This window comes from Megalopta genalis, chromosome 5 (assembly GCF_051020955.1).
Source record: "Megalopta genalis isolate 19385.01 chromosome 5, iyMegGena1_principal, whole genome shotgun sequence".
NCBI classification, from domain to species: domain Eukaryota; kingdom Metazoa; phylum Arthropoda; class Insecta; order Hymenoptera; family Halictidae; genus Megalopta; species Megalopta genalis.
This window is the reverse complement of record NC_135017.1, coordinates 74,088-99,844: the sequence shown is the minus strand read 5'-3', so window position 1 is coordinate 99,844 and position 25,757 is coordinate 74,088. Positions and strand designations below refer to the sequence as shown.

General features: G+C 36.3%; 1 protein-coding gene and 1 long non-coding RNA gene across 2 annotated transcripts; one reads left to right on the top strand and one right to left on the bottom strand.

The window, feature by feature from the left end:
* Nucleotides 1-2,614: 2,614 nt before the first annotated feature.
* LOC143259434 (SET domain-containing protein SmydA-8-like) lies at nucleotides 2,615-8,919 on the bottom strand. The gene is made up of 6 exons (XM_076521662.1): nucleotides 8,178-8,919; nucleotides 7,476-7,727; nucleotides 5,778-6,017; nucleotides 4,587-4,740; nucleotides 3,560-3,713; nucleotides 2,615-2,987 (listed from the first exon to the last, which is right to left on the bottom strand). Exons 1-6 carry the CDS (start codon nucleotides 8,373-8,375, stop codon nucleotides 2,615-2,617), a joined length of 1,371 nt encoding a protein of 456 aa, XP_076377777.1. The 5' UTR covers nucleotides 8,376-8,919.
* A 12,787-nt stretch (nucleotides 8,920-21,706) lies between these two features.
* LOC143259430 (uncharacterized) lies at nucleotides 21,707-25,388 on the top strand. The gene is made up of 2 exons (XR_013033329.1): nucleotides 21,707-23,754; nucleotides 24,297-25,388. It is a non-coding gene; the product is annotated as an uncharacterized LOC143259430 (long non-coding RNA).
* The last annotated feature ends 369 nt before the right edge of the window (nucleotides 25,389-25,757 follow it).

The window sequence follows — 25,757 nt, the reverse complement described above, 5'->3', positions numbered from 1 at the left end:
GGAACTCCTAAAAGTCTCGTCTGCAGAAACCAATCATAAATTTTATTATTTACACTATTATTCACAATATATTATTTGTTTTTATGCTCGTTTACACAGGTGTCCAAGCTATTCATGCCAATGCGCTTTATTCGGTTCACCGTACTTTTAGTGATCCCGTACGTATTAGCAAGCGCTTCCACGTATATGCCGCATTCCAACTGGAAAATAATTATTTATTAATATAAACGATAACTAAATATACAGGGTACTTCAGCCCTGTGTGCATAAACTTGTCTAGTAAAATATAACTAACCTTTCGGAGGACCTGCTGCTCCATGTTCAAAACCGTTAGGTTTTTTTCTGTTAGCCATCGTTGTTTTGTAATTTTCTTAAATTTTCTGAGATGTTCGTTTCCCGGTGGTTTGCACGGAAAAGACGTAATGTCGGCTTTCACGCCCCTTCACGCCCACGTGAAATCCTAACACCACCCCCATCCTGCGCAGAACGTTATTGCAAATTTCGTGGCCCGTGCCTCGGATATCTTGCGCCTTTGCGACGATTTGAAAAATTTATTGACAAATTGTTATAAGTTTTGAGCCATTAGAGATATTGAAATGAAATCTTCACTACAAATAATTAAAAAAATTCTATTTTTTAGCTACCGATAGCACTGTCGGAGACGATTTCTGATTTACTATAGTCACTATGAAATTCTTGTAGAGTTTCATTCCTTGATCAAAAATCAGAAAATCGAATCTCTCTCAGTTTTCGAATAAAACCAAACTTTTGTAAAAACCCAAAATTTTCGACGAAATTGAGGTTATAATATTCTGCAAAAGACACCCAAACTGAGTAATGCGCATCAATGCATTGACTCGGTCTAATTGGTGACTCCTCTTGCAATAACTTTTGCATTTCCGTGCAACGAAGCAACGTTAATAATTTTGTTTCATTTCTAATTCTTGAGCATGTTTGAGAGGACCCAAATTAACAACACCACAGTGATTCACTGATTTGTAAGAGGGAGGCGATTTTGAAGTAATATTTAAGAAAACAAATTCTAAGCACCTAAGTAATACTGAACGCATTTAAATGCATCGATCCGAAACGTTTTATAGATGAAATAACATCTGTGTATCCGGATTGAGAATTATGGCCACAGAAACCCGACCTTTCTCAATTAGGAGAAAGCTAAATATTCATGGATCATGTCATTGTGCCTAATGCACTTCTATATGTTTCATCGCTTCCTCAAACGGAAGGGCCATTTTGTAAAAAATCAATATTTACTTGAAATCTAGAAAAGAAATTGTGACTTTGTGATGAGATGAAATTTTCTATACCAATATTAATACAATTTTTTATACCCTTTAAAATAATCCTTTTATTTGAAATTTTCGTGTATTCAAAATTCAAATTTTGAATCATAACGCTTCTTTATGTCGGAAGACAATTCTGTATCAAAAAAAGCTAATGTTGCAAATTCTGCAATTAAATACCATAAATGTTCACTTATGCTTTTGTCAAGCTGTTGCAAAAGTTACAGATTTTGGTTTGGAACATTTGTAGAGCAGTGTAGCACATGACGGCAAAACGTCGTGCACGCGTTGTTGTCGAATATTTTCTCGGCCCACTCGAAATATATGTATATCGTTCCGACACTCCTATAGGGCAGATTCTTCTTCAAAAAACAATTAATAAATTATATGCCACTATATTCGGAAAACTTTCCTCTACCTTTTAAGATGGATTAGAACTTTCCAACGTTTTTACTTTTCATACAATATCTAATTTTTGTCGAAAATTCTGATTTTTTTATAAAAGCTCGAATTTTTCTTGAAAGCTGACAGAGATGGAGCAATTCAGTTTCCGGATTCTTGTTTGAGGAGCGAAACGGTACAACAATCTCATAGCGACTATAGGAAATCAAAAATCATGTCGGACGGTGTAGTCAACACAGATAAACGGTATGGTTCAAACGCTGTGATACATAGAAAGCTTAATGGTAGGCAAAATTAAAAAATATGAAGTATATTATACTTCATATAGTATAAGAAATACACTGACGCTCTTAATATACATTTAAGAAATTGTATTTTTATTTAAAAGAGTAGTCCCATGTTTTTAATATAAAGAAATACAAGTATGTCAGAAATTAACATAAAATTGCTATAACTTTGAAATTTAGCACATATAATTTTTTCACCAAGTGGCACAATTTAAAGGGGTTAAACTAAAAAAAATCGCAAGTTGAAAATTAAAGACCATCCTGTTGGCCTAGCACGCTACAACCACGACACGAGCCTAGTCTATAAGTGTGTTTCGATCCAAAATGGGAAATAACGTCGCAGTTTTGCAATATCACAAGCGTCATACATATTTAGATGGTTTCCAATAATTAAGACACAGATATATGTATATAATATTACAAATAATTAAAAATTATAAATCAATATACGTAGTGCATAGATAAACATTATGAATATTATAAACGTAATGAAATTATAAGTATGTTATCACGAATTCGATGAATATCGATATTGTTCGTAATTTTAACATGAAGTTTTTTTTAACGAAGTCATTAATGATAATTTCTGGAAAATAGAACATATATTTTTAATATCGATATCTATCATAAGTTTATTTTAATATGATTGGGTGAAATAATGTTAAATATACTATAAAGTTTCTTGGATAATCTTTTCCGTTTGATCTGAAGATATTTATTGGCCTGCTGTGGATCTTCTACATCGATCATTTTATGCAAAGCCAACATAACGTCGACATTGCAAAAATGATTGGGATGTAGAATGTCCTTGGAATATTTCAAAAATTCGTCACACGCGGTGATTCCGCTTCTCTTTGCTAGCTCGACTTTTGTGTCAATCATTTTCAAAATCCAATCCACCTTTTCGGGACTTATCGACGATTTACACGTTGCACATACGTAAGGTTTTGGTCTCGTTCCGAGAAATGTTTCCGGTAAAACGTATCCAGCACAATCCCTATAAATAAATAAAACGACAAATAGTTAACTAACTATTTGTAAAAATTATAAATAAACATTCACAATCGTTTCCTGTTGATTACCGCGCGCTGAATACGAATTTCAAAACTGTTTTTTCCTCTTATTTTTAATTCCTGAGATGTTTAATTTTGATTTTTTTTCTACTGTAGCTTTACATAGAACTTTGTATAGGATGACTCTGTAAAGTTTCACATACGCACAACGGTATACTTTTATATAATGTTACGAAAATTCATATCCATTTAAACAATGTCAAAAGATGTACAATTTTGAATATCCTGTTCAAAACTTGCAGGAATTATATCAGGGAAATTCCACCTGCAGTCGTGATAAAGTGTAAACTCACAGCTTTAATAACAAATAATAATAGTTTATTAACTAGGATGATAAGTATGCTATACATTATCTCTCTCACTCTTTCTTTCAATTAATTAGCAGCCAACGTGTTTTCCAGAACCATACTACAGGCATCTATTCATTCGGTGATTTATAACATCCCTCTCGACTGATTCTAGCATTCAACACACACAAAACTCTATAGTATTTTACCTTTTATTGCATTTTAGAGCGTTAAACATTACGCCAAATTCTGAGGGGTCCTTGCATCGGTCACAGGTGCATTGGAAAAGGTAATTATGGAGAGACTTCAGCCTATTTTCAGTACCCAATAATGAATTTATGTAACTGATAGAAATATGATCTCCTGAAATGCAGAATGCAATTGCAAATCAAAGCACGAAGATTTTTCAAGGAATAAAAGAATTAAAAACGGTGCAAAACAATCACATTGTTATTATAAATTTTCCAATCGATTTTCCAAGAGTAAAGTGTCACGCTAACGTCCCGCAATAACCACAACAATATACTGTAATGTACAAGGTAAGGCACATAAATATTTTCACAAGTTAGTGATAAACATAAAGACCAGGAATAAATTTATACCAGTTTCAATGGCATACGTAATCTCAAAAGAAGTTCTTGAAAATCATTTTCCTTCTAAATTACACGATTATTTAATATTTTTAAATGAGACAGTCCTTAGAAAAGTGTGCCAAGGCTACTTTTCTATCCAGAGACTGGTAATCAAACACGATTTATTTCATTATTATTAGGATCATTAAATCGTAAAATACGAATGAAGAATTAAGATTTTGTATAGATTTGAAAATCATTTAGAAATATGGTTCCTCATAAAAAGTGTTAACCACTCGGAATGATATAAAATAAAGAATTGTAGCTGCATGGGAACATACAGGAAGTAGAAAATATGTATAAAACAACGCTCCTAATAATAATGTTTTTGTTCCGATACTGATGCGAGTTAATATACTGCTTGAACCACTAGGATGACTCAATTGTTTGTAGATACAGATATACCTTCCGTAATGGTATGAAATACATGTGGAAATATCGATAGCATTAAGATTTCAGGAACAATGACCTTAAACAAAATTTTGTCCTCAGCATTTATTTCCATGCAACCAACAATAACGTAGATACGTTACAAATGCAAATACGTTACAATACAAATGCTTCGTCCAATATATTGAAATTACGTAAATAAATGTTAATTTACCTTTTGCTATAGGAGTCCTGGCGCGAATGATCAATTCATCCCTATTCTGGAATTCTACCCAACAGTTTGCTTTGCAATTGTGTTCGATTAATGAAGATAATTCGTAAATTGCCATGTGTGGTGGATCTGTTAGTGTAACTAAGAATGGATTAACCTGCAATTTATTGATTTGTTCAAATTACGTTTCTACAATTTTTGATGAAGTAAAGTAAAACCTTCTATTTGTTGGAAGGTATCATTGGAAGGTATCATATCCGTCAACTGTTATTTTTGCAAATACTATTTGTAAAATTATCCGAGTTCTGTTCTTTGACTTAAGTGGGTATTCTGGTTTTGCATGTTAGCGACAGCTTGTATTTAAAAGAAATCGAGAAATAGCGTCGGCGGTTTGCGTCGCCTCTCGAGGCTGTCGACGGACAAACCCCAGATCATGTCCGACAACTGAAAGTTGTTCAGGTACTCGATGGGGCGCATCCGTTGACATATGTTTGGAAAGTTAGGAATCTTTAAATATGGCAGGCGACCCGACGTCGAACCGTTATCTTGAACGACAAAGAGTTTTCATTAAGGATCTGGCCATGAAGTGTGGAAAGCAAGGGTACCTTCTGATAAGTGGACTGTGTTAGACCGCACGACACTTGCCCAGAACCGTTGTAGGGAAAGTCTTATTTCTATCCACCCAAAATTTCTGACATGTGTTTTAAAAAAATTGATTTTTTTTTGCATTTTTTAAAAGCATATATGTCCCAAAACATGCGTGCATAACACTATGGTTGAATCTATAAATAGCAAAGTCATGCGTACAAGAAGTCTTAAATATGTTATAAGACCTTGGAAAGAGCGATTCCTGAGGCGATTTGAAATAATTGTTTTCTTAGTGAAAACGTTCTCCACGGCTTTGTTGACGAGTTATAAATAAAAAACAGGAACCGATCAGAGACCGAGTCTACTCCACAGTCTACTCATAAACTAAGCTAAAGCGGTAGTAACATGAAATGGAAAATATTGTTGAAAATGCCGCGTTTACAACATATTTAAATTTTATCAAAATCGATTTAATACTTAATTAAATTGTTCTTATAGGTAATTCTTCTGATATCTTGATCTTAGGTGGCATCCATTCTTGTACTTGGAATTTATTAATTTCTTATGCATATCACGAATCCTATGCAATTCTTTTATGACACGTACCTTCACAATTCCAACGATTCTTGTAATTTCCTCGATGGTTATATCGTCTGATTTGAACATTATTCTGATGAAATGATATACTGGCAAGGCCATTGCTTGTACTATAATATTATCACTATGGCTCTCGAGCGACAATAATTTTTCATAAGTTTCCGGATGGGCATGTTTCATAGCCAATATTTTTATAAAAGGCATATATTGATAAGTCTTGTTTAAGAAGCTGAACTGGTTGACCGATATCTGCAACATTGAACAAGTGACAATAATTAAGTTACTTCTGAATATGTGTGAAATTTCATTATGAAATCAAAAGGTATGCATTTTATGTAAATAATCTGATAAACACATGATAAATTTTGTTCTATTCTACTTCTAGAAAAAGTATTAGAGTAATTTCTTCTTAATATGTATATTCGCGCCCAGATTGCGCACAAAAATGAGCAATTTAGGAAGAGGAGATACGATTATTCGAGCCTTGCGGCTCGTTTTTATAGTTACTGGTTGCCAACAGCTATAAAAACGAGTCGCGCGAATTAGGAAGAAGTTACTGTATATACAAATTGCCGTACAGGTTTCTGTACAAGTTCTGTTAGTATACCAAATGAACCAAAATGCCAGAAAATCCATTAGAGCTTCGTTTAAAAGTTGTAACAAAAGTATCAAGTACGTATTTCTCGTTGTCTGATACAAAGTATATAAGACAGTATACTTACAAACGTACACTACTATTAATTACAAGAATTACAATTTTATGTAAGTAATTTAAACAAAACCGCGACAGAATCCGATTTAAAATAAATTCGATATTACGTCGATGTTGACGTTTGTGTAGATAATGGCCGATAACATTTCGAAATGTAAATATAATATGTGCTCTTATGTTTTTTATTTATAACTTTCTAATGTAGCATTTCTTATCTTTTATTATACAACATTTTGATCGTATTTTTGGCTATAGTTTCACAATTCCCTATGCTTCGAATTTACTAAATCTTTTGGTTATTTTTGACAAAAATGACGGGAAGAAGGAGTATTGGCGACTTGAACAAACACGTTTCACCATTTTAGCGTCACACCCTATGTAGGCAGATTTAAAGGATTAGATCTGATTGACGCCTGCGTTACTTATTCTATTGCATTGTGCTGGTACACCGGCTATCATTAGATTCAGTTTTACGAGCTCTACCGCTGTGCAAAATCTCAACAGAAAGTGAGAGTCGCTTCTAGGGTCCTCTGTTTTTTAGAAATCAAAATGCAAACGATGAAGCGTCATTGAATACGAGGAAGCCTATTCAATTAATCTATGAGTATCTAATTGTGAGATGTGGTTTTATTACAAAAACGAAAAAAAAACAGTTATTTAAAAGAAATCAATGTTTAACCAAAAAATGTCTAATCGTAAACAAAAGTTTTACTGGTTCATTCAATTCCATTACAGATATCCTATTTACAATTAGCTCGAAAATACAGGGAAAGTGGAAAATCGTCGATTTCATATCCATTCACATACCGAGCAGTTCAGAGTAAAACTTTTCAACATATTTGTTCTATCAGGCTTATCGTTTCAACCACTACACGCCTGGTTGGTAGCAATGGAAATCAATATTGATAAATAGGCTACTTGAAAAATCGCTACGAACTTTCGAAACAACCCGATAACAGTGTGCCAGGATTTTAATTTCTCAATATGATAGTCACCTCTCCAATCCTGCGAGAAGAAATGAAATCACATTCCGGTCCATGCTGCTTGCAGCTCAGACAAAGAAGACATCCGCATTTTGTGCAAGGTATAGCACTACCTTCATGTAGTGCCCTCAAGCATCCCAGACAGACGAGATCGGAATTATATAGGGAACCAGAAAACAGTGGTGCCTCTTTGATAAGGATTTCTCCAACCTTGATGTTCCTTGTTGCCACATAGTGACGGCCCAATATCGGATTCTCTGTTAACTTTGAAACCAAATTTTCTGGTTTTTCTAACAAGTTAATAGTTGATACCTAGGATTTGGTAAAGCAATGATTTCCAACGAAAAATATGTATCAAAAAATGTTACAGAAACTGTTATAAAAATAATCATTCTTATTGTGGGCTATTGTACGTCTTTATTTTAACGTCGAGTTCGCCGTCAGGCTCGCTACGTCGTCAACGACGGTCCTTTAATGATTGTTTATTCCTTTGACGGGTTGACGATTCACGATTATTTATGCCTTAGAATGGTAATATATTGTTAACATTCGAACTAAAAGTGGGATCTAGATTTTTGGTTTAAGAATTGAGTAAAATTACAGGAAACGAACTCTTATACTTGGAATAGAAAATTAACAATCGAGCCTTATAATTTTGATGCTGGTTAAATCTAGGATCAGTACTCTGAAATCCAATTTTTAATGATGTCTCACCTTGTATGGCCTGCAGATCTTAACGTGTTTGCTCCAATCCTTCTTCTGATGGTCTTTACAACAGTAATAAACACTTTTGCATGCAGAGCACGTAAGAGTCGTAACCTTACCACAAATCTCACAAACGGATTTAGATTCCATTGCTCGAGTCGCTGAAAACTCGTTTTCAGAGAAAGGAAAATTAAACAAAAGTTTCATATGTTCAATGTGAAGGATCGCATGTAACAGACTTTAATGGGAAAGACGATTAGTTATGTCAGCACGTAGTAGTGAGACCCTATTACTTATTACGGCGATAGAGGTATTAATTTTGAATTGCTTATGAATTTTGAGATTACCGGTTTTAACATATTTAATACAACAATGAAACCGAATGTAACAATAAAGTATAATACATAACTAGTGTAACGGATACTAAGTCGAATTCAGTGTTTCTTTGCGAGTTTTTTACAGATTGCGGTTAGTTCGGGCGCTGAACTGTAGTTCCTTGTTGTGTAAAAAAACGTAATGAGTTGCATTTTTCGATTGAATTTTATACCGTATAATCGACAAGTTTTAATCCAAGTTTTCGCTGTATCGACGATGAATAAGGCTAATTAGTAAGTTCAGTAAATTCTCCCCAATTGTCCTTCAGCTTGTAAACATGAATGAACAATTTAGCAAGAGGAGATACGATTATTCGAATCTTGCGCCTCGTTTTTATAATTGTTGACAATCGGCAACTATATAAGGTGCTCCAAAATTATTGTTCAAGCGGGAAGCGAGGGGTTCCTGAGGTCATTTGAAGTAACTTTTTCCTTAGCGAAAATTCAATCCGCGGCTTAGTTTACGAGTTATTAACACTTCCACGACCGCGCTAGAGACCTCGAAAATTTTCATAAAATTAAAACATTTTATTCTATTGAACAAAAATTACTAAGCAAACTTATATGGCGTCAATTACTTCTTCAGCATTCGTATCTCATACAAATCTTAATAAAATTAAGCAATCAGTTTTAATTTTTCATTAATCATCTCCCCATTCGGTTGGCTAAGTGTTAACGAAAAACTGTGATCATTGAAAGGCGAGATTAGCTGGCGCGAGGCGGCCGAGCCAATGAGCGGAACTGGACTTCGACCGCTCGTTGGCTCGGCCGCTTCGTGCCGATTGATCTCGCCTTTTCGTTAATAACTCGTAAACTAAGCCGTCGATTGCATTTTCACTAAGGAAAAAGTTACTTCAAATGATCTCAGGAACCCCTCATTTCTCGTTTGTATAATAATTTTAGGCACCTTGTTTATGCGAGGGTCGAATAGTCGTATCTCCTCTTCCGACATTGTCCATTTATGTGTACAAGTTGAAGGACAATTGAGGAGAATTTACTGTACGTAGAAAAGGCCATACCCCACCGATTTTTATGAATTTGGACTACACTATCAGGCATACGATTCTCTCTCTCTCTCTCTCTCTCTCTCTCTCTCTCTCTCTCTCTCTCTGATTAACCTTTCTTTTGTATGTTATAATCACTCGCGAAAAACTTTTACTACCGCTGCAATGAATCCCGCCTATACCTGTATCTTCATGTACGTGACGACGGCGTCAAAATGGGAACATTACTCGTCTTCCTTCACAGGTGATCCAAAACTGAAACCGAGCTAAATTGCTAAAAGATAAATTTCTTCCTACCGATGTTTATCAAACGTTTAGTGCTTTTTATATGTCCATCGCATTAGAAAATAATGATTGTAATCGTCACGGTTTTCCGATTAAAACAACACCAACCACGATGTAATTAGGGTTACAATTAGTCGTGTGACAACCGATTAGACAAAGATTTCCGACTTCAGCGTCTCACGTATTAGTACGGCATAAAAGTTTCATCGACAAAAGGTAACAAATAAGGATGATATTTATAAATGTAAATAATTCTATTTTTCAGATTAGCTATAAATTCAGTGAATCAAGACTTTTCTCATTTATAGTATGATTCCGTAGCACATTCGCGAACAGGAGGTTTCCAGAATAATGGTCTTGTTAATACATTTCAAGTTCAAAATAGAAGATGCGACACCTTTTCTATTTGTATAATTACCTTTGAAGAACGTACACCGGATTGTTGTTCGATCTACAGACAAATAATCGATTAGTGCAATGGTGTCCAATTTTATATTCCTGGAGTTATCTTTCCATATCTCATTTATCTAAACACACTCTGCGTAAACTCTTTTATTATAAACCCTTATAAACATAAGAGTATTATATTAAATAATGTTGCTGAGGCATCGTTCACATATATATATATATATGTAAGAAATGTCGGACCTTGTCGGTAAACGATGACGACCCCATCTTCCAAGACACGGTGGGAGGTGGATAAATGTAGGAGATTATGATCTTCGACGCAAGCTTTCTGGAAAGTACCGCCTTTTGAAGTAACAATTACTTCGCAACCTTGGAATTCTCATCCCAAATCATTCCAGTGAATCAGCAGATAGCTACCGATAATATTCAGAATATTGTCTGACACTTTAGTTAACTCGATAAACGACGAGAAACCTGATACATCAACATTGAAGGTCATTTTGCATAGAGCGAATTCATCTAAACTGAGATGTGTTTCACTTTATACGCTCGAATCCCACCGTAAAATTTCACTTCGTAGAATTGCTAGCAAACAACAAGATGTGAGTAAAAAGAGGATGCTTAAAGCTGAGGCATCGTTCACCTACTATATATAAGTTAGCTAAAGTGTTAGCTAAAGTGTCAGACAATATTCTGAATATTATCGGTAGCTATCTGCTGATTCACTGGAATGACTTGGGATGAGAATTCCAAGGTTGCGAAGTAATTGTTACTTCAAAAGGCGGTACTTTCCAGAAAGCTTGCGTCGAAGATCATAATCTCCTACATTTATCCACCTCCCACCATGTCTTGGAAGATGGGGTCGTCATCGTTTACCGACAAGGTCCGACATTTCTTACTGCAAATAACGGAAGAGCTTACAAACTCGAGTCGAAGTTACTTAATTATATCTCAAGTTTGTAACTGTACTGTCATAGAAGCCAGATCAAAGATTCAGATCATAGACCATAGATTGCCAACCCTTTCCAGCTATGCCAAAAATGAAATACTATCTGCCAGAAAAATTTCCAAGCACATATTACCACATTTAGATGTTCAATTCTGAGTTTGTGGATACACTAATGTAGAGAGTGAAGTGCATGCGCGTTGAGAATGCGCGTGCGCGTGTGTATGTGTGTGTGTCACGAGTGCTGAGCAAAGCGGGACAACGGCCCGAAAATATGTAGATATCGATTAAGAAGAAACAACTAAGTGCAGCGCCTTGTGCAAGAAAATAAAGAAGGAAGAAGGGCGAAAAGCAGTCAACGTCCAGTCTCGAAGCATTGTATGTACATTGAACTTTGCACTAGAATATATATTTCTTTTTTTTAATTTTTTAAAAAATGATTCTTTAATCGAGATATCCGTTCAGAAGACTCGCGATAAGGAATCCCACAGTAATGTCTCCCGGAAATGTCAAATTTCGGATTGCTGTGAATATCCCTGAGCTAGTCCTACACCTATGTAATTTATTGCTACGTCGATACTAAGGGTCAACGGAGTCGATCGAGTGTATTTTGTGTGCGAGTCAGATAAGAAAAACCGTGGAGCTGAAAGGTATGTGGTAGGTACGTGCATACTAGGTACGTGATCGTCGAATCTTGGCGTGTGATCTCGCAAATATCGTGATGGGATGGAAGTTTTTCTCAAGGTAATATTTTTTTTTCGAGACTTCAAGGTCATCGGAGTTTTTTCATATGCAACTTCGTATTTCCACTATCGCGGTGCGATATAACTGTTGTCAAGATGCATTCAGCCACCTATTATACCATGACATTCGCGTAACTTTGAGTACGAAAAATGAAAATAATCATAAACACTAGGTAATTGACGGAAATAGCAAAAGAAATCTGATAGAAAGACCAATGAGGATTTTATGGAGCTTCTACGACGGATCAGTTACTCCAGAACTCCAATTCACATCGTTATTTATTCCTGCCGCACTCATTCGCCCACCATATTCACTTTCGATATCTCGAAAAAGCACCATTGTGTCATTTTTATGAACAATATTTCTATTCTTTATCATACCTGATATGGACGTCTCCATTTGTTGAATGGGACCTTCGCGTGTTTTTTTCCATTTTTTGTTATTTTGCAAGGAAATGTTATTTATTTGAATAAGTAAAAAGATACATTTGATACTGAATAGGAGAAGTTGATCGTTTTAACATCTGCTATTGTCTTATTAAAACAATATACATGATATCTTGTTAATGTGACTCATTTAAGCTGACGGTGATCACACCAGACATGAACTTACGTCAACAAAATTATCTTCAAACATCAGCATGAACTAATCAATCGATTAAATACTTGTCCTTACTGAGAAATTTCTACAATTGTACTTTATAACTGTCAATAACATGTTTCGATAAAACAGATGTGCTTCTATCGATCAAGATCCGATCTATCTAGCGCATACTTTTGCCATTTCGCGTTTGCAAAAGTATTATTTCAATGTGAAATATGTCCATTCTCTTTTTGTTCAACAAAATAACTTCCTGGTATAGATTTTCTTGTTTGTTTATTAATTTATGCAAATACGCGGGCATGCAGGACGTATCAAAATTATTCTCACATTTAAATGGAGGAGAACGATTACTCGACACGTTGTTATCAACACGCAATACATATAATATGTGGACTAGGCAAGCATTGGTTTTCCTAAATGATATCATGAAAATTATTATAACGAAACGAAAGAAAAAATATACATATCGGGGTAGCACCAACATTACACTTTTTTGTTTGTTTTTTTTTTATGTGGGGGAAATCTGCTGGCCAGACACCCCTGCCCCGCCCGGGGGGTGCGGGACAGGGGTAGTGCGAGGTTTGACCCGCTAAAACCTCCACGGCGGCCTAGGGCGCTGGCGATTAACGGGGGAGCCACGGGAACTCTTAAGAACACTACCGCGAACATTACACTTCCTTATTTAATTAAGTTTACAAGGTGTCGTAATCCTGATTGGACATTTATAGTTATTTAAATGATTGTTATGTACAGAGTGTGAGAAAAGGTTATGTCATGGCTATCGTAGACGTATTCTACACCTCTAGAATGACGGAGATCTATTAACACGTTGGGCGCGAAACCGATTTTACTGGGTTTTCCGTTGAGGCGGCAGGCTGGTATTATTTGTAATCCTTAATACTTCCGGTCTCATGCGTCGATGCTGTCCAAACGATTGGTTCGCTGTCAGTCCGACCATACCACTCCCCCAAAAAGTACATTGTCTCTCTGTCCAAGAGAACTGAAACCGCCTAACGGAAACTCCACTGTCAGCTCCAGGAGGCTGACGTCGCGCTCAACGTGTTAAAACTTTCCGCAAAAGCGACCTTGACTATATTTTTCAAGATCAAATTTTGTTATGATTACATCCTATTCTACTCATCGAGAGGGGCAAACTTTCAAAAGGAACCGTATATCCCAAAGCAACCATTTTATTGTAAGTTAATGTTGAATAATTGCTGATTGAATTCCATTTATAGTAACTTATATAGTGTGTGGCACATAACTGCCGATAGATTTCTCAATCACTTTCGACAGTCTAACAATTAGTATGTAGTCGGCTACATACTGAAAAATAACAAATTTCAAAAACTATTGCTTTTCTACTAAAAACCATGGTCACCTTGACTGTTTCAAACGACACCCTGTATTTTTGACTTTGTGAAGTTGTTGTTGATGAAAAAAATGATTTCCACGAACTGCTATACAGGTGCTGCTATACACGATCTTTAGATGACCCCGACTTGAGCAAATTCAGCGGCATAAGTTTTTGCTTACGCGGATGCGTCCTGGCGTCCGACCATGATGCTAGCCATCTGGAGTTTTGTATAATTATACTAAGTCTAATATTTTAGCTACACACGTACATATAATTTAATTAAGTAATAACAATAGTTGAATTAAAATCATTAACATAATTCATTCACTTACAAAAAATGTTTGGGAACTCGAAAATTCAAAATCCACAACGCATGTCTATACATATATATATTTTCCGTTCGTGCAATAATTCACTTTTAAGAGTGAGACATCCTATACACTTAAAACATGATATATTAGGATGTGCTTGAATATTTTGAAACAATTTGCAAGAGACAGACATAAATTTATACACATGCAATGAAACGCTTTATTTATTTATAAAAAGACATATAAAAAATAAACTATTTACAAAAATGAATAAGAGATACCGAAAAGTACTTCAACCTCAATTTTAAAAAATCAAAAAATCAAATTTAAGAAATGGTGAAAGGGGTAACTCGAAAGGTATCGATTTTTTGAAAAATTTGTTTACACATTCTTGCAAAGATAAAAATAACATCCAACTTTTGTTTACACCTTTTTCAATATCTCAAACCGTTCTCGAGATATTCAATGAAAAAGATAATTTTGCATTCTCTTTGCGGAGCGAAATCACCACTTAAAAGTGAATTATGGTGAGAGAACTCTACTTGAATACGGAGTTTGATATTTTTTGAATTTCCGTGTTCCCGAACTTTCCTTGTTAATCAATATTAACAAATGTCGATAAAATCAGAAATGTTAGTTATCTATATCTGCTCTTAAAGGCGAAGCAGACCAGCAGGTTTATGTGCCACTTTGTTATTTGCATTGTATAGACATGTGATGGTTATTAATTTACATCTGCCACAGCTATTGAGCCAGGCATTCTCACATGGAAGTGGTGGCTGGGATGTCACATACATACCACTTGTAAAAAAATGCAGATACAGTAACCTCTCCCCAAACTACAAAATGTTGCTATGCCGTGAATGTTGCTGTGCTATTGTTACGGCCCTATGATTTATTGATACGTCGATGCTTAGGTTCGACAAAGTGGTTAGGTTCGACATCTCGTAATACAATGACACAACTTTCTTTAATTTTAACATTTTAAAACTGATTTTTTTTTACATATTGCTGATAATTTTCTATTAAAATGGGACCAAACACGATATAGTTTGGACAGACATTTCTGATTACAATAAAATCCAAGACGATATAATTTCGATTACATTTACTTACTTAATACTTAATATGTAATTAATTGTATTCTATTATCGCTGTGATTATGTAAGTAAAATACATTGTTACACATATTAATAATAACTGTACATTAAAAGACTACATTAATGTTATACATAATTATGCATATTTGAACTAATTAGATAAGTGAAGAGTTCTATTCTATATTAAATTGTTTTGTGGCGTGTCATCTTTGGAGTTATGTAGTATTATGGCGTGGCCTGCGGCGATGATTTCCCTCTATTTCGTAATAACAGATAGTGTAAAAAAAATTAATTTGTACTTATTTAATTCTCCCTGCCTAAGAAAAATATTTTTATTCCCTGCATCATGCATTGTACGAAAGCCGGTGCTTTTGCACTCTAAAATGTCAATCTCTCAAATATTACACATAATTCATTGTTCCCAATTTCGTTTTTGCTCCATTCATAAATTTCTTGCGGTTCTACTTGAAGTTCTGCCGTTTCTTCTTTTATTTCTGTCTCCGACCTCCTTTTCTGCTTTCTCACAATTTAATCAAAATTGTGTAACATTTGTTCTCCTGTGATCTCACTTATCATGCCTTGCCAATCAGGTTCAACCTCTCTTGTTTTCGACTGAATGGAACTACTAGTAGGATTTATAATTTTATTCGATGCATTTTTAATATCTCTTTGCGCAATTTTCGACCAGAATTCGGATAAAATGTTAATGCAGTCTGTTATTGTGTAGTCGGCATGAAATTCATTTATTCCACCATCATACGTTAAAACACGTTGCAGGAGTTTCTGGCAAAAAACTGTTTTTGTTTTCTCTATGATCCCTTGATCGATTGGTTGAAGAATAGATGTTGTATTGGGTGGTAAATATATGTATAATTTAATAATCTTCATCTTCTTGTAGCGTAACTTTATGGGCTTTACGATTATTTAACAATAAAATTACTTTCCCTGATATTTGTCTTTCCTCCTGATATTGTTTTACAGATGGTTTGGAATGGTTTTCAAACCAATCTAAAAATAATGGTTTGTCCATCCATGCATTTGTCTGTGATTTAAAAATTACAGGTAATGAAACTTCGTGTTTCAAAGCTCTTGGGTTTTTATATTTGTAAATTACAATAGGCATAATCTTACGTGTGCCTAACGCATTTGCACATAAGCCAATTGTAATTCTATCTTTTCTCGCCTTATGTCCGCTAAGATTTTTTCTTATTCTCCAGCCAGTGTTTTCGTCGAAAGAGCTTTCCATACAAGTCCACTTTCGTCCATATTGTAAACATTTTCCACACTTATATTTTCTTCTTCTGTTATTTTTTAAAAATTAACTTCAAAAGCATCTGCTTCATCCTGATCAACACCAGCTTTCTCCTCGTACGTCTTTCCTAAGCGCATGCCATGACTTTTTCTTAATTTTGTTAACCAGCCACGACTCACTTTAAATTGCGAACATAACGGCAAATGTTCTTTTACTTCCGTCGCCTTTTGTAATATGAGATTATCATAGTAGAGAGATTATGAGATGAGATTATCAATATACGCTCATCAAGTGTTTTTCTTTGTACGAACCATGCCAATAATTGTTTATCTACTTCATTATATATATTATCATTATTATTATATATATTCAAACCAATAATTAATTTTGGTATTCAAACCAAACTCATTAATTTTTGTAGCATTTTTACGAATGTCTTGGATTGTTCTGATACCAACGCCATATTTATTTGCAATTTTTTAGAAGAACGATTATTAATAACGATATTAATTACCACAATTTATATGTCACTAATTATTAATATCATCACTTGACACTACAGATTAATAATAATAGTAATATAAATTAGAATAACACAAAATAATATCTGTTTCGGTGTGAGTCAGATCAGCGTATGTAATCAGTGTTGATGGTCAAATGCATGCATTTCTTTTTTGAGTCGCCTTTTTTACTGATTTGGTGGCCGAAGTACGCACCAACTAACGATGAACCGAGTCTGTAGTTTCCCCGGGAACTCGGGCAAGCGTCGCGTCGGATGGCAAAGTGCTACTCTTTATTTGATTCTTTACCTGTTTTCTATAGCCTATTGTCACATGTTTTCGTGGAATTTGGTGAATAAACTTGACTTTTACTTTGGTAATGTTTTCGTTGTTTTATGAATATTGCCATTGTTACGTCGTAAAAACGATTCGGTCAAGAGTGACGAGTCGCCTCTTGTCCGCACAGGAAAACATGGCTACGGTTCCAGCCCTTGTCCTTCGTCGCCACATCTGCAACCCATCCATCCAATTTCGAGGACCTCATATCGAAACTGTGTCGTTCTTCCTGAACATTCGACGACCCTTACTCCAAGAACTCTTAAAATTTCATGGTCGATGGAAAAAATAGCATAAACAATTCTCATACATTTTCCGTCAAACGCGTAGGCCCATTCCACCGAATCTCCGTCGAATCATGGCATAGAATTGTAGTTGAATCCTCACTGGCTCCCCAGAATTAGGATTGAATCGAAAGAGGCCCAAATAGAGTAACACCACTGATATTTTCTTTTGAACGACATATATACATACCTTCTTTGACGTTCCTTTAATATCTTTCTAATGCTTTTTTTGTTATAATAATGAAATGTAATAAGTTACTTGCTACGTGTATAGTCTAAAGCATGGCGTGTTTGGTGTCAATTTAATTGGAAAAATCTGACCAATATATTGAAAAAATATTTATGTATAACAAAATTAGAAATAAGAAAGTTAAGAAGCCCGGTTGCCGCACACTATGACGACCCACACATAGAAGAAAAGCCATATACGTATATTAGTTTTAGAGGTTTATATCAAGTAAATCTGACGCTTTAATATCGAAATGTGCAGTTCGTAAGTGGAAAATTTAGATTCCCAAAAGACTAAACTGGGGTGCTTCGGATGTAGAAATATCCGTTTTGCAGTTATTGCGGAGATATTTGCAATATTCCGCCAGAGTGGTGTCAATTCACGAGCAAGACGACACAAGATGGCCGCCGCTAACAGTTTTTCGTAAATATCGAGAGATATAGAGCTCGAATCGAAAATTCGCATCCGAAGACCCCGAGATAAGGCATGTACAAAGGCAGTGGAGTGTATTTTCAGTAGATTACTTAGTTAATTAAGACACACGATTACTTGATGTGAATTGTGTATCGGAAACACCATCTCGAGCTTCCGACATTCTTCACTACTAGCGTCACAGTTCTCTTCCAACCAAAAGATGCACCACAGCGAGCTTGCCGGTAACTATAGTTACTTACAGTCGATAATACAGATCGACAAATTACATAGTTTTATACTTCCATCCAAAATATTTTGAATCAAAAGACGACTAAACATGGTTGCCACATTTCATTCCTCGCCGCAACCTGGTCTAGTAACCTAGCGCGCGGCAGAACGGGCTCATGAAGCAGGAATCAGTTTCATGAAACTTAGTTTGTGAAACGGTTTTGACGACATGGCAACATTGCGGCGAGGAATGAAATGTGGCAACCATGTTTAGTCGCTATCCTTCTCTTTTAGCTTGCTTTCTCTCTTCCGTTACATTTTTACCGATACCCGTGATCACAGAAACATATGCGTGTGCCACCTGCCGGTAGAAAATATTTCTAATTTGGTTTGTCGTTTTTATTCTAGCATTACAATGTATTCATAGTAATGTACACCGGCATGCTGGCCGCTACCTTAATTAACAGGTAGTTTCGTTCTCTCTCTCTCTCTCTCTCTCTCTCTCTCTCTCTCTCTCTCTCTCTCTCTCTCTCTCTCCCTCTCACGAGGTGTCGGAAACTATAAAGGGGAGCCGCGAGATTCGAGGTTCGAGAATCATGCTTTAGTATTCTCAGATCAGCGGATTTCGATTCCTACTAAAAATATTTCTGGGAGAAAATTACTGTATGTTTATAAACCCTAATATAATATAAGTAATAAGCTACACACACACACACACAATATAATATAATACATATATAAACCCTAGAAATAAATAAAAGAATGTCTTTTTCAGAACCTCTTCATCTAGTCTAACGTATACAATAACGTTTATATTCATATTTGGTCTCTGAATCAGGTAGTTTGATTATGGATACATCTGATGTAGGAGAATATTTCCTTGGTGGCCGCTGTTAGATTTATCTAGCCGATATACAAAAATTCTTCTATATTACTATGTACTTTGTATTCGGAAGAGAAGGTTACTTTGTAATATCTATACTTCAACTGTTTATATTAGGACAGACAGGATCTGTAGACGCATAATGCGATTTCGTTTTAGACTCGTCACTCTGGATCTTCTAGTCATACAATAAAAACATGACTTACTCCTTCTTTATGTCGGGTAGAGATACATTTCTGTATTTTTCAATCGCTTCCCTCTCGCGTTATTTGAGGTCCCGCACAAACAAACTTTGGCTGCTGTACGGTGTTATGTCTTATGATCGCTGGCAGTAATCGATATTGATCGAAGATGGTGACAAAGATCAACGACGGATAGTAGCGAGACCGAGTGAGAGAGAATAATGACAGTATGTATACCAACGTTCGGCTTTTCGAGCTGTTCGGCATCGGCCGTGAACAAAATCCAAGTGATCATTGCGTTGACATGCTGCGCGGTATGGCCGATCGGCAAAACCCCAGGAAACGAGGCTTTAGATGGCTAAATTTACAGCGTCGCCAGCTTCTAAAAGTACATTGTTGCCGCATTATATTCCTACGAAAACTATCGATGCTTGCGATCAGTGTTGACAGGAAATGTATGGCGTCAAAGGATATATTTGTTTGCAATTGCATGGCACAGCGAAAGGGAAAGGACAAAGAGATTTACCCTCGCGGGATACACCTCCTGGCAATACTGCCTGCGATGATAGTAGCGTACAAGCGATTTATTCCCTGCTTGTCGGCGCTCGGCACAATCTTGGGACCAGAGCTATCAGATGACCAGTCTTCTTACGACCTTCTTTCAGGAAAGTAGTAGTGGGAGAATTACCCATATCTTCGCCCGGTACATGCATCAAAGCAAAGCGTGGCATCGGGGATTCTTAGGAGAAATCCATTGATATAAATTCATAACAGAAATTAATTAATTTAAATTTATAGTAAAAATAGGAATGTGCTATAAAACGGTAAAGGGGGTGATCTCACAAATGGGATTAGATGATGCCAATGGATTTTATTGGAATCGTCCAATCCCATTTGTAAGGTTTTCCATTCCGCCTTACTATTTCGTGTCGCATCCAGCGTTACCGTTAGTTCATCCATTTAGTGCTGAATATTATTTGGAGGCAATAAGTATATACCGTGCGACATTTAAATGATGGAAATAGTATTTATGAAACATTTACTGTAGAAATATGATATGAAGTGTAATTATTTTTATAGACAGTCGAGCTATTATTTCTAATAATTATATAATTAGAGATGATATAACAGGAATAGTTTTATACATTTTTTCTTGCAGGGAGGTATTTACAACGTTAATAAATTTATGAACTTTGCAGTAATAGTATTCCTTTTAGTTTTTGATGAATATTAGTTCAAAATATTTTGTTTGATTTTTATTTTTACTTTTATGTATCTTTCATTTTATAATATCATCTTTCAATAGTGTTTGCGTTAAATTTGATCAGCATTTCTTTCGCAAACGGTAAGTGTATGAAAAAAACGAAAAGAGGGAAAGGTTTTAATATTTTTTCTTCGTAACAAGATGATTGATATTGATTTTTTATATATGCAATAATTCTCGAGAAACGTGTTACAAGCCAAAGGCCAGGCAGTTTGGGTGGCCAGAGGTTGCATGCAATTGGAATTTTTGGATGAGGTGCGTAGAACAGCCGATGTTTATTTAGACACGGGTGACTACCTTTGAGGTTAGGATGAGGTGCGTAGGCCAGCCGATGTTTATTTCGACACGGGTGGCTACCTTTAAAGTTAGGATAAGGTGCTTGGAGAAAATTGATATCAGGGTGCCTTGTAACTTTGTTAGAAAAGAAATAAAGATATACCTCGAGCGATTAAGGTATATCTTGGTGGGTTATATCAACTACTGATTAGAAACAGGAGATGGAAATGATTAAACTTGAAACCAAAGAAAACTGGTAAAAACTAATTTATTACGCGTTGGGTTTTACAACTGCTCGAAGGAGAATTGAACTCGATCTTATTAACGTTTACGCGTCGACGAATGACTCGAAAGTAGCCCGTTTCCCGGTCGCAATTGGGCCCTTTATATAGTCAGATTTCTGTGGGAAAATGGTAGTGGGGGTGTTCCTATATGGTCCGATTCCAGAAACGTTCGTCGTCGTACCCCCTCGGAGGTACTTGACTCGCGATATACAAATGAACCCCCGGCCGGCTGGCGCCAGCCTGGCGAATGCCTTCAGAAAGGAATATAAAAAATTCGTGGGAAGATTCTCCGTACGTTACAAACGCAAGATCACGCATGGTCCAGAATGAAGCAAATAAATTAAAAAATATTGAATATTGTGCTTATTACTGTGTTGTATTGATTATATTGACAACTATTTTATTTTGTTTCTTTAAATGGAAATCTATAGCTTTATTTACAGCTATAGACTTCCATTTTTATTCTACGCGAAAAAAATAAACTTTTGTTTGCAACATTTTTTAATCAGATTTCATTTTCCAATGATATTTAATAAAATGAAAAATTTGTTGGTTTATTATTATGTCGCCACAACACAACGGAGGATCTTTCCCAAGAAGTGTAAGGGTTCTTTCTCTGATCGTAGAATTTACCAAGACTCGTTCTGGGTTAAACGTCCTCGACCCGAGTGTCGTTCTCTCTCTCTCTCTCTCTCTCTCTCTCTCTCTCTCTCTCTCTTTCTCTCTTTCACGCGGTGTTGGCAACTATAAATGCGAGCCGCGAGACTCCAAGAATGACAACCTCGGATTCTAGATCTGACAGCTTATAATTCAGCCCTGGCGATAATCGGAGAGATTTTACTGTGCATATTGTTACGAGCCGAGGGTCGGGCAGCTTGGGTGGCCGGAGGTTGCATGCAATTGGGATTTTTTCTAAGGGTGCGTAGACCAGTCGATGCTTATTTCGGCACAGGCTTTAAGGTAAGGATAGTATTTGGGGAAATTGGTATTAGGCTGCCTCGTAACTTTTTGCAAGAGAAGAGAAATAAAGATATACCTTGAGCGGTAAAGATATATCTTTGTGGGTTGTACCAGCTACTGCTTCGAAATAGGAAATTGGAAGTAATTGAACTTGTAACTAAATAAAACTAGTAAAAGCTAGTTTATTGCGCGTTTTGGTTTTTTACAAACGTATCTAAGTGTTCGCGGACTCTATCGCGCTCTCAGCTTTTCGCACTGAATCGGCGGGGGCTTCTGATCTGATATCTATTACCTACTAGATTGTTTGCTCGAAGGAGAATTAAGACTCGATCTCGCTAGAATTTCCACGTCGACGAATGACTCGAAATTAGCCCGATTTCTGGTCGCGTTTGGACCCTTCATATAGCCAGATTTTCTCTGGGAAAAATGGTAGTGAGGTCCTATGTGGTCCGATTCCAGAAACGTTCGTCGTCGTACCCCGTTGGAGGTACTTGACTCGCGATATACAAATGAACCCCCTGGCCAGCGCCAATCTGACGTATGCCTTCAGAAAGGAATATAAAAAATTCGTGGGGGAAGATTCTCCGTACGTTACAATATGTAGAAGAGGAATGATCGTGGGATATGGAGGAAAGAAGGGGATGGTCCCGGATTCGTCCTGGTCCCGCTAAATGACTCGTCGGTAAGGTTTTTCTAGCGGGCCTTGCCTTAGAGGCGGGGATGTCGGACGAAGGGACGAAGACAGTACATGCACAAACTGAGACGGATCCAGCTCATTGCGAGGAAGGAGAATCTACTTGGTGGTGAACGCCAGAGGTAACTCCCACAATTGGCATCCCTTACTGGAAGATATCTATCTGATGACGAGCGCAGGAGGCAGGAATGTCACAAAAGCCTTACTAACGAGTCCTCTAGGGAGACCAGGACGAAATGCTTCCCTTTTCCTCAATATTCCATGTTCATTTCATCTCTAGATATACATATACAACAGTAAATCATACAAGAGATAGTCTTCCGTATTGAGTAGAACGTGTGACAAATGCTTTTGATTATTAATTGAATATCAGCGAGTCTATCCTGCCACTATTCATCGCATTAGCAATCAATTTTTTAATAAACTCATTATACGTTCGACCTAGCCATTTGCTTTGCTATTGCCTGTTTATATGAAATGTAACTCGATATGGTTTTCCTCACAGAAATCTTGAAATATTCCACTTGAAAATGAAGTTTCTCGATCTGAAAAAATACGATTTGGCATACCTAAAATGGAAATGGTTGATGTTGTTATGAGTTATAACAAATTAAAGATCCCAAAAGTCGCAGTTTTGTCATGATTTTGGATACTTTTGACCAAAAAATGTAAGAAATTTTTGAAATCTCTCAACGCTTATCGCTTGACTCTGGATTAACAATTTTTGATGAAATTTTCAGCAGGCATATAAGTTATAGAGATCTACAAAGGGCATTTTTTATATTTTTGTTATAATCTCACATAAAAAAGTTAAAAACGAGAGTTTTTACCAACTTCCACCAACAAAAAAAACATTGCGTTTAATTTCGTCATTAAAGAGGAACAGAAAGATCATACAATTTCATTAGCAAATAGATTTAGTACCGCAAAAGCCATTAAGAGCACGAAAAACTGCTATAGCTTTGAATCGATTTCCGATAAGCTGCAAAAATAGTATCTAATGACTCAAATATTTTTATTTCTTGAAACAATTTTTTCAGATATGTATATCTTTCAAAATTAACAAAAAACCTTTAATAGTTTCGGAAATATAAATTCAAACTCAAAGGCAGTTTTTGTAAAAATCGTCAAAAACTGGTAACTCTGAGATCTCATAACTCTTAAAAAATTTTCAAATTAGAATGTTAATAATATTTGTTGATGCCTACAGGTGTCGACGTGCAAGATACTACATATATGAAGATGACAATATAAGATAGAGAATGTCAATGAAGTTGCAAGGAACAACCTTGGAAGTACACATTCCTTTTGAAATAAATCGAGTAAATTCTTAGTTGGAAAATGTCGAGATTCGATTCAGAAAAACAACGCTGCGACCGTACCGTAATGTGCCGAGCGATGCGTTCGCGTGCACGTGTGTAGCTATTCGCACGAGCTTACCGTGCGGTTCGAGTATCGATTGTGCGCGAAAATCATCGAATGACCCGCGGAAAAAATGGTCCCGCTCGAGACTGGCTGAGCTACCACTACCACCATAGGCGACTATTCTATGGAAACAACTCGTCCTGCGACGATACGGACGGACAGCTCTGACAGGAGGCGGACACGCGCGCCTCTGGCTCTCGCGCAGCCGCCTTTCGCCTATTAGGCAGGCGCGCCAACTGCGACAACGGGAATATTACGAGTGTCGAACCGCTTTTGTAAACAAACGGGTCGCGGAAGACACCGTCACTACGTTAGACCGTCGGACTGTTCTGACGATAGACCGTCGAACTGTTCGGACGTTAAATCGTTAGATCGTTACACCGTTAGACCACTAGACCATTTAACCTTTAGATCGATAGACCGCTAGACTGTTTAACCCTTAGACCGTTAGACTGTTAGGCTATTGGATCCTTAGACTGTTAGATTGTTAGGCTATTGGGCCGTTAGACTGTTAGATTCTTAGGCTGTTAGATTGTTAGAATATTAGATTGTTAGGCTATTGTACTGTTAGACTGTTAGAATATTAAATTGTTAGGCTATTGGACTGTTAGATTGTTAGGCTATTAGACTGTTGGACTCTTACTCTTAGGCCGTTGGATTATTAGGCTGTTGGACAATTAGGCTGTTGGACTATTAGACTGTTAGATTGTTAGACGGTTAAGCTATTGGACTGTTTGACTATTAGATTGTTAGGCTATTGAACTTTTAGACTGCTAGATTGTTAGGTTATTAGACTGTTAGAATATTAGATTGTTAGGCTGTTGGACTGTTAGACTGTTAGAATATTAAATTGTTAGGCTATTAGATTGTTAGGCTATTACACTGTTGGACTGTTAGGCCGTTGGATTATTAGGCTGTTGGGCTGTTAGGCTGTTGGACTATTAGACTGTTAGATTGTTAGACGGTTAGGCTATTGGACTGTTTGACTATTAGATTGTTAGGCTATTGAATTTTTAGACTGCTAGATTGTTAGGTTATTAGACTGTTAGGCTACTGAACTGTTAGGCTGTCAAACCGTTAGACCGTCAGATCATTCGAGCGTTGCTGTGTAGTCTAGGTGTTCCCTTTTTGTGGCCTAAATTACTTTAGGGTTGTTTCAAAGTTTATGTTTATAGCATACTAGGTCATCGAATTCGTTGCGGAATTTTGAATTTCGAGATCTTATAAAGTCCTTACTTTTTTAGAG